Here is a 15256-nt window from a genome sequence, read left to right as displayed (position 1 = left end):
ACATATCTATTGAGCCCGCAATGAGCCTCATCGCTCATCAGAATTTGGCTCAAAAACATCGGATCTTCTGGGAACTTTTCAAGACTCGCTTGGGAAGGTCGAGGGGTTTCAGGTCATCCACAAGCTGTATTTTGTACTCTTTCAATTTAAGATCTCGACATAAAATTCGCTAAGTCGATCCATACGTCAATTCGAGTTGCGGCGAACGGCGCCGAATCGATTCTCGACGTTCTTCGTGTACACTCTAAGCTACGGCTGATGGTGAATATTACGCTCAGTAGGCCGTAATAATTCGTAATAAAGTAGAACAATTTGTAAACGTTGTTCAGGCATAAGTCTTTCCAGGTTGAAATGCCAAACAATAGTGAATATAAATAACATGACACCTTGACACGACTCAGGTGTGATCTGTCAAAAAACTGTTATTGAAAAATGTACCTTTACTTGCATCACTCGATACATATATTAATCTTACAACGGCTTTCAAATATATTTCCGATCTTAGACACTGAAGGAATTTTTAATTTTCAAATTTAGAAGCTAAACGCTGTGCTATCAGGGGTTCAAGGTCCTCGAGAATGTACAACATATCAATAACAAATTGCTTAGAGTATAAAGAGACAAATGCTGTGAGAATAATTTTATTTGGCATAATACCTTATAATTACCAAAAGTTCTTGCGATATGGTAACACTGCTAATGCTATTTAATTTCCACTTGATTGTGCCAAAACAGCGATACAAATAAGTAAGACACGCTCAGCTCACAAATATACCACACACATATGTGCCACGCAAATCGTACTTTAAGCTGCAGCGCCTCTATACCATGAAACGTCTAACCCGCAGTGGCAAGCACCAATGGAGTTGACCCACCCCAAAAACACATATACACCCAACAAACAGTGCCAACGACATCAGCGGCTACATCATAGCTTTGCTCTAAAATAACATGCAACAGCACAAATTCTACGAAAGAAATGCGCCAACGCATGCAACGCGGGTGTGCTTTTACCTCCCGCTACAATTAAATACACAAATACGCCCAAATACATGCATGCATTCTGCTATGCATTTACATATAAACACAAATGTATGCATGTACTGTGCGCCTACATTTTCAGTGCGCTTTGTTGCAGTTTACACGCGTTGCGCTAATGGTCGGTCAGACGGTCGCTCGGTCGGTTGGTTGTTGAAACGCTTGCGTGTTCAGTGCATTGCTTGTTAGCCAACACAGTGTTTTGTTGCAATTCGAGTGGCCAGTGAAATGTTGCCGGCTGCCCGGCTAGAACGTTGCGCGCCATCGTCTCGGTCTAAAGCAATCGCCTCCGACGCCACCGCTGCATCAGCGACCGGCGATTGCAACTTCGGTGCGCTCTGGTGGTTCTGGTGGTCGACGCTACACTTTGCCGCCATACTCGACGCGCTGCGGCCGGCCAGTGAGCGACGTTTACGTTTGCGTCAGCGTCAGCGCGTACGCCAGCGCCAACGGCAGCGTCAGCAAGGGCGCCAACATTGTCTCTCAATTAAGTCTGCCATATGCAGTAAGTTATAAATTGCTGGCGCTTTATTAGGTTATTATTTTGTTTGTAGTAGGATCGGTCACTGGTGCTGCCGCTCCGACGCCACTCCACCACGACTCCGCTGCCAAACCAAGTGTGCGGTGTTGGCGCATTGTTTTGTTTTGTGCTTGTGCTTTGTCGCCTTTGTCTTGTCGCCTATCTTTGTCGTTGCGCGTCGACGTTATCGACTCGCAATTTTCCGCCTTCAGTTTTCCAGTTGAATTTCCATTTTCAATTTGCAGTTTCGATTTTGGTTTCGGTTTCGTTGAATCGCTGGCGAATTACACGCGTGAATGCTTTGTCCGTCCAATTGACGTGTAACGGTATTTTGCTGTCGCGTACGCTATGTTTGTTGCACAAACGGCCGTGCCGCGTTCGTGTTTGTGTTGAATTCGTGCGCGCGTTGTGTTTAGTCGAGTCGTCGAACTGTGTGCGCGTGTGGTGAGTTGTTGTCTCAAAACGCTTCAATTTGTTGGCGGTAATTTGTTCGCGCTCGTGTTTTTATTACACTGTGTAAATAAGCTGTGTAGCCGTCTAAATGAAACGTGTGATTTACAGTTCTAATTTTGGATTTGCTTTTCAAATTCGAAATATTTTCGAAATGCATTCATCGATTTGTTTATATTTAAACATGTGTGTGTGCGTGTGCTGTTATTAATATTTGCATTTTATTATAAAAACAAACAGCCATTAATGCCAATAAGCTGAATCACAGCGTTATTTTCAACGTTTGTCGGTTGTTTGGCTTGTATCGCATAGCGCAGCCTCGCCCCGCATTGTAGAACATCGCATCACTTCAAACGCTTAATACCAATGGCTTCCTGTTTGTTCTCTAAACACCGGCTGCATCGTAAATGTTTTCATAACAAAATGAATAAAGCTCGATACAGTCGCCAACGTCACTACTATTGTTGTTGCTGTTTGTGTATCATATAAAAAAATATAAAATGAAATTGTTATGTACGCTTGAAAAAGAGATTTCGTCACCATCTGCCTGGAGTACGCCATCATCCAAACTAATAGATCTAACTCAAGTGTCCTACGAACCGTGTTGTCAGACAAAAATATATATAGTATTAAAACTTAATAAAGATTCGCCTACTACCAACTATTACTATTAATTAAAGAATCTCCGAGATAGTAGTAAATCGTCTAAAGGGTATACATATAGAAATATTACAGATAGCAGTTCAGTCAGAGTCAGTCTTTAAAGCTTTAGAAATTCTTTCAATATAGATATTCGGCATAAATCCCAATAGGATGACAAAAATCAAATCAAATCGTGATGAATAGTATATGAGGACCGATTTCACTCATTTCCACCACCCAGGTACATTGTATCCAAGACTATATGCTCACTTAATTTTGCAAAGATATCTCACATATTAACCGATATATGGTATATGGGAACTCGGGGAAGTTATTAACCGCTTTTTACCATTTTTGGTACAGAGATTCACTATTAGAATAAAACGATTGCCTTTGAATAACATTACAATATCTAAGGGAATTACAGATATTTTCGTTGAAAAATTACTCTTAGGCAGTGAGCACTTCATGTTCGATATCAGGGATCTAGAAAAGTTATAGTCCAATTTCGGAAATTCTCCCACAAGTAATGTCACAGCTCAAATACAATATTTGTGTAAAGTATTATTATGCCATTTTCATTTCCTAATATATAGTATAAAGTGAAGGAATGAGTTGGAATTCAAAACTAAGTTATATGGGAAGTAGGCAAGGTTGTAAACCGATATGTTATATACCGAATTTCATTAAAATCGGTCGAGGAGTTTTGAGATATGGTTTTAACCCATGGGCGCCGCCACGTCCATTTTCCATTTGTTTTTAAATCTGATATGCCCCTTCCTTGCGCCAAGTATTACATTTATATCTTTATTTATGGCTTAGTTATGGCAATTTTTATGTTTTCGGTTTTCGCCATTTTGTGGGCGTGGCAGTGGTCCGATTTCGGCCATTTTCACTAACAACCAATGGTGCCAAGGAATATGTGTACCAAGGTATCTTCATTTGTACTCAAGTTATGACTTGCAGGCGGACGGACAGACATCCGGATTTCAAATCTACTCGGCACCTTGATCACTTTGGTCTATATAACCCAATATCTAACTCGTTTAGTTTTAGGTGTTACAAAAATATTTTTTGTCCTTTGTCCATATTTTATAGATATGTAAAAGTTGTTCGATTTAGTATCGATCAATTTAGATCTTACACCTCTGTTCACTCTCGTCTTTGCTGAGCAGTATTTGATAGAATTTTTCAAATTCCAGTACCTCCGTTTAAAACATACTGATTAATTAGTTGTTCTGAAAAGATCCTTTGTTTTACCAGGGGTCATTTGAAGCAGCCAGTTATTATTAAGTCTCTTTTTAAACGTTAGTGTTTTATTGACTATGCTTACGAGTATATTGAGATTTGGTTCAATGGACAAGATCTTTGATTTTCAACACCCCATTTATTTTTTTATCCAAATATTGAAATTTTTCTAAGATTTTCCTTAAAAACAAATATTTAGCACATACTCGTAAATATATGAATTTCCAAGGTAGAGTCCACTGGAAAAGTTTAAAATTACTACCCACGACATTGAAATGGTTTTGTTGAAACAATAATAATTTATTGTTTTGCAGCCCACATAGTAATTTTTGCCATTAGAAATTAACGTTATAAAAATAAATAAATATACTACACTGTTGCGCTGGTTAAAAGCATTGCTTAGTCAGCAAAGTACTGTTTTGTTTATTTTGTTAAAGGCAGAAATATTAATGTTTCTCATACATTTTCTGCGTTGGCTACCTGCGCTGCATTTTGTCAATGCAAAATATTGCACAAATAAATATAGATATTCAATAAATCTTCAGTTGCAATGCAATGATAAACATATGTTTCTTAAATAATCTTAAATATACACAAATAATATTTTGAAAATTATAGTTTTTGAGATGCACTATACTAACTTTGTACATTGGTAGCAGCGAGTAATACATAGCATATTTATTTAAAGGATTTAACATAGTAGCTGAGGAGCTAAAATTAGTTGAACTGCCATTTATAGAGCACCTATATCACATGTGGCCATCGTCGATTCGCCACTTCACTGCTTGCTATAATTGAGCTCTGCTCACTCTTTCCTTGTTAAAAATGTCACAATTTTATTCATCTAATGTCAATAAAAGGGAGTACGTGTAAACCTTAATAAAGCAGTAGAACCACTAGCATTTCTGTCTCGTTATTATTATGTATGTGATTGGCGTTGCAACCGTTTAGCCGGTTATAGCCGAATCGACGATAGTGCGCCACCTGTCTCTCTCCTTCGCAGTTCCTCGGCTTCCTCCGGCGGGTACTGCATCGAACACTTTCAGGGCTGGAGTGTTTTCGTCCATTCGGACAACATGACCTAGCCAGCGTAGCCGCTGTCTTTTTATTCGCTGAACTATGTCAATGTCGTCGTATAACTCGTACAGCTCATCGTTCCATCGTCTGCGGTATTCGCCGTTGCCAATGTTCTGAGGACCATAAATCTTGCGCAAAATTTTCCTCTCGAAAACTCCTAGTGTCGTCTCATCTGATGTTGACATCGTCCAAGCTTCTGCACAGTAAAGCAGGACGGGAATGATAAGCGACTTGTAGAGCTTGATTTTGGTTCGTCGAGAGAGGACTTTACTGTTCAATTGCCTACTCAGTCCAAAGTAGCACCTGTTGGCAAGAGTTATTCTGCGCTGGATTTCGAGGCTGACATTGTTCGTGTTGTTGATGCTGGTTCCCAGGTATACGAAATTATCTACGACCTCGAAGTTATGACTGTCAACAGTGACGTGGGAGCCAAGACGCGAATGCGCCGACTGTTTGTTTGATGACAGGAGATATTTCGTCTTTCGTTATTATTATACCAGTCTATATTATTTATACCAGTTGCTTGTTCGAGCCGAGACTCCAAAGTTTGCCAAAATCTAATTCAGTTTCTTTATAATTGAAAATAGAATATTCCTACAATTCTAATGAAATCAATTCTATGATTTTGTTTACTGTTACCAGTTTTCTTGACTTATACCTGTTGTTAGTTCGAGTCATTCCTCATTAAAATGAAGATCGTTCACTATCTTTATACTCTCGCAACATGTTGCACAGAGTATCATAATTTTGTTCACATAACGTTTGTTTTTGTCATCAAGAAATAAAAGAGTTAGATATGGGAGTATATATATATAATGTCTGTCCGTCCGTCTGTCCGTGCAAGCGATAACTTGTGTAAAAATAAAGATATCTTAATGAAACTTGGAACACTTGTTCCTTGGCACCCTGAGGAGGTTGCTTTCAAAAATGGGCAAAATCGGTCCACTGCCACGCCCAGAAAATGGCGGAAACTGAAAACCTATACAGTGTCATAACTAAGCCATAAATAAAGTTATTAAAATAAAATTTGGAACACAGGACCACATTAGGGAGGGGCACATTTGGATGTAATTTTTTTTAAGTGGGCGTGGCCCCGCCCCCAAATCGGTTTTTTGTATATATCTATCTATACCAATAGAGCTATATAAACCAAACTTTCTGCAGTCGTTTTTTTTTTAGCTATTTCCTTATACAGTCCAAAAATGACAGAAATCGGATAATAACCACGCCCAAATTACTAAAAGTGGGTTAATTCCTAACGAAAAACGTCAGAAACACTAAATTTCACATCAGAAATGGCAGATGGAAGCTACAATCAGATTTTTTTACAAAATGGAAAATGGGCGTGGCGTCGCCCACTTACGGGTCCAAAAACCATATCTCAGGAACTACTCGACCGATTTCAATGAAACTTGGTTTGTAATAGTTTCGTTACATCCCAATGATATGTTGTGAAAATAGGCCAAATCGCTTCACAACCACGCCTACTTCCTATATACCAGAACTTTGAAGACAATCTGAATCGTTTACTTTACAATATATAAAGTAAGCACTAGTGAAGATGTCGGTGCAGAACTTTGCACAAATACTACGTTTATAGTGTGGCAGCGCCATTCTAAAAATCGCCAAAAGCGGACCATATGTTTTCAAGGCCCCAAGGACCTCGGTGCTTCAAACCTAATATTAGGGTTTCCAACTTTCACGGGACTTTATATAATATATATGACGAATATGTGGGTCAAATTGTGCATTATATAACATTAATTAAGCTAAATAAATGAATTGCGAGGGTATAAAATGTTCGGTTACACCCGAACTTAGCCCTTCCTTACTTGTTTAAATTATTTTTCTCTCAAATTAGTAATAGGGAAATATTAAGAATAAATTTATACAGGTAAACAGCCATAACTTGTTCGAAACAGTTCAGTGCAATGCCCCAAATGTAAGCGCAGAATCCATTTTGCGAAATGCATTAAGTGCTATATTTTATATATTACTGCCAGTTAACATTTTAATTTAATGCTTTTGTTTATATAATTTGTTTTGGCAAAACGTTTAAAAATTAATTAAGACTATTTAATGCGGCCGCAATTCAATTTGGCAGTGGAAATATAAGCATCCATTAAAATTTTTCACCGAGTGTATGAATCATTAATACTAGGAGGTGTCGAATGGGGTTCTGATTGGGTCGTTATTTGCATAACAGTGTAAATGATATTGTTATAAATTAGGAAAACCAATATAAGTTTTTGCAGCATGGTTTCACAGTTGTCTAATTGTAAAAATGGATATTGGAGATATACGAAAGTATTTTATATATTTTTTGGGCTAAAACCTGTGTAAATGCTTGTAAAGTATAATGTTGGAGGAGGAGTGTTTTAGTATATTTATTACATATATTCGTTTTTTGACTTTTGGGGCTTATTTTGAGAATTTTGAGGTCTTTCATACTCTCATAATATAATGGAAATGGGACTACAGTTGAACTTCTCTCACTCGAATCACCATAATCCACAAAAAAACTTCGATTTAAAGACACTTCGAGTTATGCAAGGTAATTTGCATGAAATTTGACTTCTATTGTCAATTCAACAGTTTGAGATATGGAGAATCTCGAGTTATAGAAGTTCGAGTTACTGCAGTTCAACTGTATTTATATTTAAAATGATCATCACTTCACGAAGAACATAATCGTTAAGTTCAACTCATAAACTCGAGTTTAATGTTTTGAGTTTATGGAAATTTTTTAGTGTTTAAGAATCTCTCAAAACACTGAGGTAAAATAATTAAACTAAACTTGTAAACTCGTGTTTATGTTTTTGAGTTTAATAAACTCTAAGTTTTGTTTTTCAGTTTTATGTGTGTTGGTGCTGACTGGCAAAGCATTTCAATACAACAAAATTTAAAAAATCGAGTTTAAGCTATTGAGTTTATGAAACACTCTCGGTGTTGGAGAGATTTAGAGTTAAATTTATTATGAAATTTCATTTCAAAAGAAGTGTTCAATCATTGCAAAGCTAAATTAAATATTAATTGAGTGCCAGAAGGTTTGGTATGCCAATTGTTTGGCTAATACCCACATCTTTCACCTTTTAACACCTTTTTATTGCTATACATGTATTTATTTATTCACGTTTATTAAGTGTTTAAAATTCGCTATTTTTATGCGAAATTCTGTTCGCACATTTCTACAAAATAAACTAAAATATTCACACAATAAAAAATATAGAATTGAATGGGGTATTAAACTAAAAAAATATATATTTACTTCTCACCTTTTCCGAGCACCTAAAGGGTATACGAGATTTGCGCAAACAAAACCAATAAAAATTAGTAGCGTCCAAAAAATGCGCTGACAAACAAAACAAAGAAGAATTCTCGAAAAATAAACATATTGGCAAAGTAGAAAAAGTATAAGTGAAAACGAAAACGTTTTGAAAGCAATCGAATTCAAGTGAAATGAACTCAAACGGATGCTCAAAGCGATTGGAATAAACATAAATGGGGAAGGGCAAGGTAGCAGCGAAACGTTGGTGGCGAATCATTGGCTCTTGCCGGTGCAATAAACAAAATTAGAAATACATACCTGGGTGTATGGATTTGTAGCAATATGTGGTGGACAATGCGGTCGTAGACATATTAGGATGGTTCGTTTAGATAATAAATTGGATTTTTTTTTGCAGAAAAGTGGTTTGTATTAAAACATAAAATAAAATAATTTTTTTTGTAGAAATCTTATCAGGAGATTATCTGCAAAAGTCCGCTATTTTTTCATTAAATAAGTATTTTACTCGAGATACTTCATTTCCGTGTAATTTTTTAGATTTTTCTAATTGCATAACCTTCAAAGTATAGTATTTTTCAGAGTCTTCAAATATTATTTGTTGTAAGCTTTTAATCATATATGTTGGAGACCAGAACGTGACCGCAGACTCCAAATACATTCATTTTAGCAACTTTGTTCTCAACTGCTCTGCAGAATATTCTCAGATAATCGTTTCACCTCTTTAAAAAAATTTGTTTTTGAAGTCGTTCTATCCTAATGTAAAATCATACTTATAAAGAACAGAATAGAGCCACAAGGGGAAGCAAAGCCCCTAGATGAGTGATTCGACTATGAGAAAAAAATGAAATGACATGAAAAATATGCCAACAGATATTGCATTCCGACCAACTGACCGACTGACTGGCTGAATGACAGACTGGCAGGCCGTCAGACAGACGGCCGATATATGTCAGTCAAGTGGGTTTGATATATGTATTATACGGGAGCAAAATCGAACTGGATAAATAATGGCCTTGATGAGCGCAGATCAACGTTGACAGACGATCAGTGACGCATAAGTGAGAATGCCAAATGCGTAATGAGTTCGATAGCAGCACGCCTTACAATTAAAAATAATAACGAAACACAGTGAACGCTCTGAAATCGCAACTGTTTATCATGAAAAATCTGCAATAAATTTTGTCGTACTTGTTGAAACTATCCACACGCCGTTAGACACAGTGTCTGCGCTAGTGGAAGAACTTTCGAACACTAATACTAAAACGAATACTAACAACAACAGTAACAATGGCAGCAAGTGGCAAAAGAGCTCGCAAATGCTGCTTAGTAAACAACTTACAGCAGCGCCCAACCAGCGCACAGAAGATATGCCGCGCGGCACTGGTTGGGGGTCATGCGGTGTTGGCCGCAGTTGGGCCAACGCGTTCATTGGCTTTAGCGGCTGTCAGTGTAGCACACAGCTGATTGAGTTCATGCGGTGCTGAGCGCTTAACAGCGCGCTCGTTCATATATGAGTGAGTGTGTGTGCGTGAGCGCGGTGGCGTTAATATGTTGACGGGTCGGCGTTGGCCTATGTATAGCTGCTGTCAACACTATTTATTGCCCCACCATCGCCCGCCGTCCATGCGCGCTGCCAATACAAATCGATACGAATTAACGAATTCGTTCGCAATTTTCAATTTTTCAAAACAAAAAAAGTAAAATAAACTCACACACACAAGAGAATCCAAAAGAAAGAAAAGTGTGTAGAAGAAAACGGTAGAAGACGGCGCGCCTAGCAATGGCAAAGTGCTGAACGCGGCACAGAGGGGCGCGCTGAACGCGCTTTGCGAACGCTATGCGGCGCTGAAGTAACAAGCGCACTACGCGCCACAACCAGACACAAACGCCATTCAACACCACAGCCGAGAGCAGTGCACGCGTCAGCAAGTTTGTTTGTTGACGAAGCTCCCTGCGACCAGTGACTGACTGCCAATATCAGTGGCAACGGCCAAATCGATGGCGACAGCGCTGGCGTTCACAGTGCTATCGATGTTGAATTTGATGATGCCATCACCCGCGACGATGTGGTGACGATGACTACAACAACAACACTAAAAAATAATAATAACAACAGCAATAGTGATAGTGACAGCAACAGCAACAGCATCGACAACGGCGACTGTGACGGCACATTGCGGATTTCGGCTTAACTAGCAGCCGGGCAGCGGTGTTCTAAATACGCGAGTGACACGCGATGCAAGCTGGAAAAGTGCATTGATTAATTGAGAAAATTGTGTTGTGTAGAAAGTTTTTTAGTGAATTACCAAAGAATTGTGCAATAAGTACGACATCGTGCGTGTGCTAAAGTGGTGCAAGAAAAAGTTTTGTTGAATAATTACAAATATTTATTACAGAAAATTCAATTAAAACCAAGTGTGTTTGTGGTTTTTATCGCCAATTTTTGGCAATTAAATTGGAGCGGCGCATATGTGTATACAAGCGAGCTCTCAGTGAAAAATCAGGCAGAAAATTCATAAGAAAAATACATGAAAACATTAATTGTGGAAAAAGTTTCAAAATAATTGGAGGAGCTGTTATTAAAAAAAAAATAATAATTAAATGTGAAAAATGAAAAAATATGAACATACAAAAAAATTTCATGTTAATAAAATGTCTGCAATTTTAAATTAACAAAATAATTAGCAGTGATATCAAGTGAGATGTGGAAATGAATTCAAAGGGCAAAATAATACAATTTTTAAAAAAGAAAAATATTGAAACAATTTAATTTTCTTTTTTTAAATTAATACAAAAAAGTTATTCAAAATGTAAACAAAAAATAGTGAAATAAAAGAAAATTTGGTTTCCTGCACATATTTACAAATAAAAATATAAAAAGTGTATTTTTTTGGAAACGATAAGTAAGAGTGTTTAGAAAAAATCATAAATATTTTTATTGGACGAAATAAATGGTTCAGTGATTAACAATAAATTTTAATTATGTTGAGTGCTTTGAACTGGCTGTAAATAAAGAAAATCATAGATTTATTTACTTCTGTTTGAAGAAATATTAAAATTTTTTTAAGAAAAATTCAAAATTACATTAGAACATTGCTTTTTAATTAAGGTTATAAAGGGTTTTTCAATAAGAGCGCTAAAAAAGTTTATCTTCTTCTTCATTCCTGTGAAAGAACATTCGATGCCATTATGTATGGAACTCGATTTATTTTGCATGACCACTACGGGCACGCTTGCAAAAGTCCAGAGGCTGAACTCAATTTTCGACGGTTTACAAGCATAAATCGGCCGATACTGTTGCAAATCAAGTACTGAACACAAAGACGACGACACGATACGACGTAGCGACGGCTGATCACAAATGTCGCTTTGAAGCCAGCGACATCTGGAACATTTGAAGACGGCAGCGACTTATCAAACAGCAATTTCATTGTTGCCGCACTAAAATCGTTCACTTCAATAAAATTTACATATTTAGTTTAAAGTGAAATTATTTGTTCAAAAAATGTAAAAATGGTCGATTTATTTGTTTTAAATAAGCGATTGTTATTATAAATATTATATCAAAACTATTTTACGTTTCTGCTGGCAAAAAAACGTCATATTTGTTATAACTTATAATAATTTTACATTTCACATAATAGTGGCAACTCTACAGCTGCCCATTGTCGTCGCCAAAATTAGAAACATTTTTAATTTAGCGACAACGACAACTACAAGCCGGTTGTCGCGAAGTCGTGCTGTTGTCAAAAAATCGGTGCCCATAAGAACGCGTGTATTTTAATATTTGACTGATGTCGCTCGTCGCTTGTCGTCTTCTATGTGTTCAGCACATCACGTTCGATATTCGTACGAAGTTCATCAATCGTCGCTGGTTTGCTGACATAGACCATAGACTTGACGTAGCTCCACAGGAAATAGTCTAACGGCTATCTATCACACTAGACTGCCAATTGATGCGCCATTTCGTGAGATAACACATTCACCACGTTGGTTTTCAATAACGTTGATTTTCAATAAATCGAGTGTGACATTCGCTGTGTGGCTTGTGGCGCCGTCCTATTGGAACCACATATTGTAATATTCGGTTATCATTGCGCGGTAGCGATTCCCCTTTCGCACCAACCGTATTTTTTCGGTATGCAATGGTGACTCATGGAGTCCATGGAGATTGCTGTCTGACCAATAACGCATATTTTGCTTGACGAAGCTATTCAGCCAGAAATGAGCCTCATCGCCACAACAACGTCATAGAGATGCCGAACGGTTGAGAACGACGTATGAGAGACTTATTTGGGTCTTCCTCATTTGATGCGCTAGCGGCAGCAATATTTTCGACACTACCGGCACCTCTTTGTCTCACTGTTATGTGAACATTTTGTACTGTTCCTGTGGATTCAAATTTTTCCACTAGATCTGGTCGTTTATGATTATGACAACCATAAATTTCGGTAGTAACTTTTAATATTTCGACTCGTTGTTGGATCATTTATCTTTCCATAATGAAATGGCAGACCTTACTGATGAGAAATTTTAGAAGAGCTTTTGTTGCATCCATTTTGAAAACCCCTTTTTATTTTTTATTCTCTTTGAATGATAATTTGAATTTTTTTTTAGAAAATCCAGAGAAATAAACAATAGAAGTGTTATTTTAAATCTGAAGAACAGCTTTAAACATACCGAAAATATATATTGTATAAATACTATCAACTAGCTGAATTGCTTATTAAAAAAAATATCGTAGAAATAATAAATATCGTAATAAAAATTAAAAAAAAAAAATAATAATAAAAAAAACAAATGTCAAAAATATTAAAAAACGGGAAATAAAATAACTAATTATATTAAAGAAAAATTAAAATAAAAAGTTTAAAATAGAAAAATATATAATATAAACAATTTCAATTAATTACAAAAGAAGTATAGAAATGTAGTATTGTTAACATAATTAAAAATATAAGTGAGTTTTGATTGTTATATAAACAAAAAATTAATGCAAAAAATTTTAATAATAAATAAAAAAAAAAATTAAAAAGATTAAAAATAAAAATGATTATTTAAAACAAAAGTTAAAATAAAATTAATGATAAAAAGTTACTGCAATAATGTATAAAATTTGAGAAAGTAATAATAATACATTGTCCAAAAAGTTATAAGAGTGATGACATGATATTGAAGTGATGCGATGACGCGACGTGAAATTTAAAAACAAGGAAAGACATTAAAAAAATTCATTCTCATTATATTATAAAATTTAAAGTATTTTTATGCAATTAATCGCCAGCGAGGCGACAGTGCAACACAATTGTTTGTTTAACTAAGTTACACATATACATATATAAAGTGCTGTCGTTAGAGCTGCAAACACTCGCCAGATAGTGCCATAGTGAAGACACACTTCCGTGACACAGGCGGGCGTACGCCAAGCGCGACAGCAGTTGGTGGTGAAAACGTGTCATGCATTGGCTCGATGGCAGCATTTCGCTGGATGAAAATTTAATTAGTGGACGCGTCAGCGGCGGCAGTAACGGTGAAAATAGCGACAACAATCAAAGTAAAACATCGTTGAAAGCAAGTAGGTTGCGTTGCGAGTCGTCGGTGACATTTTATGGGTGTACAACAGTGTGCAGTTGTGTGTCAGTTCCGCGTTTCAATTTCGATTTCGTTTTCGATTTCAATTACACTCTCTCAATGCACACTCCACTTATTTACATATGTAACACTTGTTTACATGCTATTCCACATGTATATGTAGGCGAATGTGTATACAAATATGCGCACACACAATGTGCGTACAAACGTATGTAATGACAATGCAAATTGCCAGCGCATCGAACCCACGTTTATTTGATCTTTATTGAATTTAAATAAATGTATGTATATGTATTTTTTGGGTTTAGAATGCAAAATCTGCTTATATAAATAAATTTGTGATTACATATCTGAAATCACATGGTAATTTTGCGTCGGTTTACGGTAATATGCTCGGCCTTATTTAGCATCAATATGTCAACTGATATCATGCGAGTATTTAACTTTTTGTTCAATCGGCAAAAAATTGAAAATTTATGACAGTTGCTGATTTTTTAACAAATATGTGTGTAAATAATTTATTCATAGAAAACATTTTACAGGAAAAAATGGGCATAAATTAATAAAATTAAAAGATAACATTAATTAAATAAATTGTTCATTTCAATATTTTTCAGATTCAATAGGAGATATTGTATTTAATAGGTGGTGAAACGAAACATACCAGTGATTTAAACAGACACATTTTAGTCTACCTTGTTAACTTTTACTTTTACATAGTCGAGTCACATCACATTAGCACATCATAGCACGCAAATCGCATCACATCAACCATCATGATGCCATTACACGAAATATTTATGATTTTTCTGATTATAGCAATTTATCATAGTGGAACATTAATTTCTTCATATCTTAAAGTTCTAACAAAAAAGTCACATTAGCATATGACGTAACATCACATCAGTTAAATGTTTAAAGCACTATGTATTTACTTGTCTATCAAAATTGCTTCGATTTCCCATCAGAACTCGTGAAACATATCACATGACTTCCACATCACATAGCTTTAAAAATATCACGTCATCTCATCACATCACATCTCACTGACATCACATTAAAAATGAAAAAACATTACCAAGTTTCTATTAATACACTTCTTAACTTATCAAATTAATTTTAAAACATGACTTATTAATATCAAATCCAACACATTAAAAGGCAATTCATACATCACACCTCCAGCAACAAACCACACTATAGAGCATCACTTTCATTCTTATCCATCATATTACATCATCTTGCCAAATATTTTACTATTAATCTCATCGCATCATGTCTTTCACATGTCTGAAGCGCACAAGACATCAGATAATCACATTACCTGTACTCAGGTTAACTATATATAATGACAATATGTGTTCTTATAATTATCATATCATTCGTAGCATTTGTAATTAAAT

At 36.0% G+C, this 15256-nt stretch overlaps 1 protein-coding gene across 5 annotated transcripts in view; it reads left to right on the top strand.

Moving 5' to 3' along the window:
• The first annotated feature begins 1280 nt into the window (after positions 1–1280).
• Positions 1281–15256, top strand: part of LOC105212312 (uncharacterized) — a 76362-nt gene continuing 62386 nt past the window's right edge. The window contains exons 1-2 of one of the 5 annotated variants that reach the window (XM_054228240.1): positions 9921–11164; positions 12879–13836. In XM_054228240.1, coding sequence (XP_054084215.1) covers positions 13719–13836 — 118 coding nt within the window. In that variant the 5' untranslated portion in view covers positions 9921–11164; positions 12879–13718. Of the gene's footprint in view, positions 1544–9920; positions 11165–11231; positions 13839–15256 lie in introns of those variants that run through there. The other 4 variants (XM_054228238.1, XM_029040205.2, XM_054228253.1 and 1 more) reach the window with 4 other exon arrangements.

This window comes from Zeugodacus cucurbitae, chromosome 2 (assembly GCF_028554725.1).
Source record: "Zeugodacus cucurbitae isolate PBARC_wt_2022May chromosome 2, idZeuCucr1.2, whole genome shotgun sequence".
NCBI lineage: Eukaryota > Metazoa > Arthropoda > Insecta > Diptera > Tephritidae > Zeugodacus > Zeugodacus cucurbitae.
Note: the sequence above shows the minus strand (reverse complement) of the source record. Positions and strands in the feature narration are given on the sequence as shown.